Source organism: Galeopterus variegatus, unplaced genomic scaffold (genome assembly GCF_000696425.1).
Source record: "Galeopterus variegatus unplaced genomic scaffold, G_variegatus-3.0.2 Scaffold3600, whole genome shotgun sequence".
Lineage (NCBI taxonomy): Eukaryota > Metazoa > Chordata > Mammalia > Dermoptera > Cynocephalidae > Galeopterus > Galeopterus variegatus.
The window spans coordinates 36589-38105 of record NW_007729711.1 but is presented as its reverse complement, the minus strand read 5'-3'; the positions used below and the strand labels follow the sequence as shown (position 1 = coordinate 38105).

Genomic DNA, 1517 nt, shown 5'->3' with positions numbered 1-1517 from the left:
AAGCACAGTGCGCCACCGGGCCGGCCCTCTCCTTAACTTTTCAAAGCCACAACCATCTAAGTTAGAGTCCCAATACCTCTTGTGTGAAGTATTTCAGTAATTCATTTTTTCACCTCTAGTTTCTCTACTTCAACCCACTTAATACATTGTTACTCATATAATATTTCTACATGTATGGGTTTAGTTACTTTATTCCTCTTCCCTAAAATCATCAATGCCTCCTCATTGCTCACTCAATAAAGTCTTCACATAGCATTAAGGATTATAGGATATGATCAAATTTAACTTTCTAGTCATGTTACTTAGCCAATTTGTTACAAACAACAAAAATGTTACTATATGAAACTCTTCTGTTTAATGATCATGTATAAATACTTAATTTTCATTTATAATTAACCCATGTACTTTTTAAAGATTCTTCCTCCCACTTGCTTGAAGGTTTTAAGTAGACAGGCACAGAATTTCACAAGAATCCCAGGGTGCATACTACTTGATGGTTCTAGTTACTAAGTACTGCCTAAGGAGGCATTATTAGAATTAGGGAAAAACAGGCTGGCTCACCTGTGCATCAGCAAGCTGAACAGCAGGAAACCCTTGGTTTGCTTCTTCTACACCTGCCACATCATCCTGACTAGTGCTATGCTGAGAGTGTGTCCCATCCAAAGTATTCTGGTCACTAGATAAGACGGTGTTGAAATCTGAGGCTGAGGGTATTGTAGGAAGATTGGGTGCAACACCTAACAGAATGAATTTTCAAGAGTAAATGTAAATTATTGAGAAACAAAAACAACACAAAAGGGCACAGCACGGTAAACTTTTGAAGTCCATATTGCAGTATCATTACCAGACCATGTAAACTGAAAAGAAAAAAAANAAAAAAAAGAATTAGTACTTTTAGGTTATTTTACAGACATGCTTTATTAATGAAAAATAAAATTAAACTAAGTATTCAGAAAACATCAGTCATCCTTACAGATAAAATCTATTTAGAACCAGTCAGTCCAAAATGTAGAATTTTATGGCTGGCAGATCTCTGAAAAGCATTTAATGGCCTATCAGTTTTGCACTGAGGAAGAGGGTTACAGATGGTAGCAGGCTACAAAAAACAGGGCAAAAAACAGGCAAAAGCCACAGTATCACAGAATTGTACATACGCTTTCTGATGCAGAACAGAAATGAAATGGCCCTAATTTCTTTCCTTTGTACTTTCTTTATCTTTTAACTCCCCAGGCAAAGGACCCATGATCAAGGGTAACTGTTCCTGTCTGGTTCTCTTGAAATTTATTTTTATGTATTTTTTCTAGAGGCTGGCCAGTAAGGGGATCCGAACTCTTGACCTTAGAGTTATCAACACCACACTCTAAACAACTGAGCTAACCAGGCAGCCCTGGTTCTCTTGAAATTTAAACTGTAGTAATCTCTCCACATTCACGGGGTACTAGTTCCAGACCCCCAACCACCCACAGATACCAAACTCTTTGGATACTCAAGACCCTTATATAAATGGTGTAGTATTT

General features: G+C 37.3%; 1 protein-coding gene across 4 annotated transcripts in view; it reads right to left on the bottom strand.

The window, feature by feature from the left end:
- LOC103601127 (uncharacterized protein KIAA1109) overlaps window positions 1-1517 on the bottom strand; it is a 127838-nt gene that overhangs the window by 109045 nt on the left and 17276 nt on the right. For all 4 annotated transcript variants that reach the window (XM_008585505.1, XM_008585508.1, XM_008585507.1 and 1 more), the window contains exon 11: window positions 562-737. In XM_008585505.1, the coding sequence (XP_008583727.1) occupies window positions 562-737 (176 nt within the window). The remainder of the gene's footprint in view (window positions 1-561; window positions 738-1517) is intronic.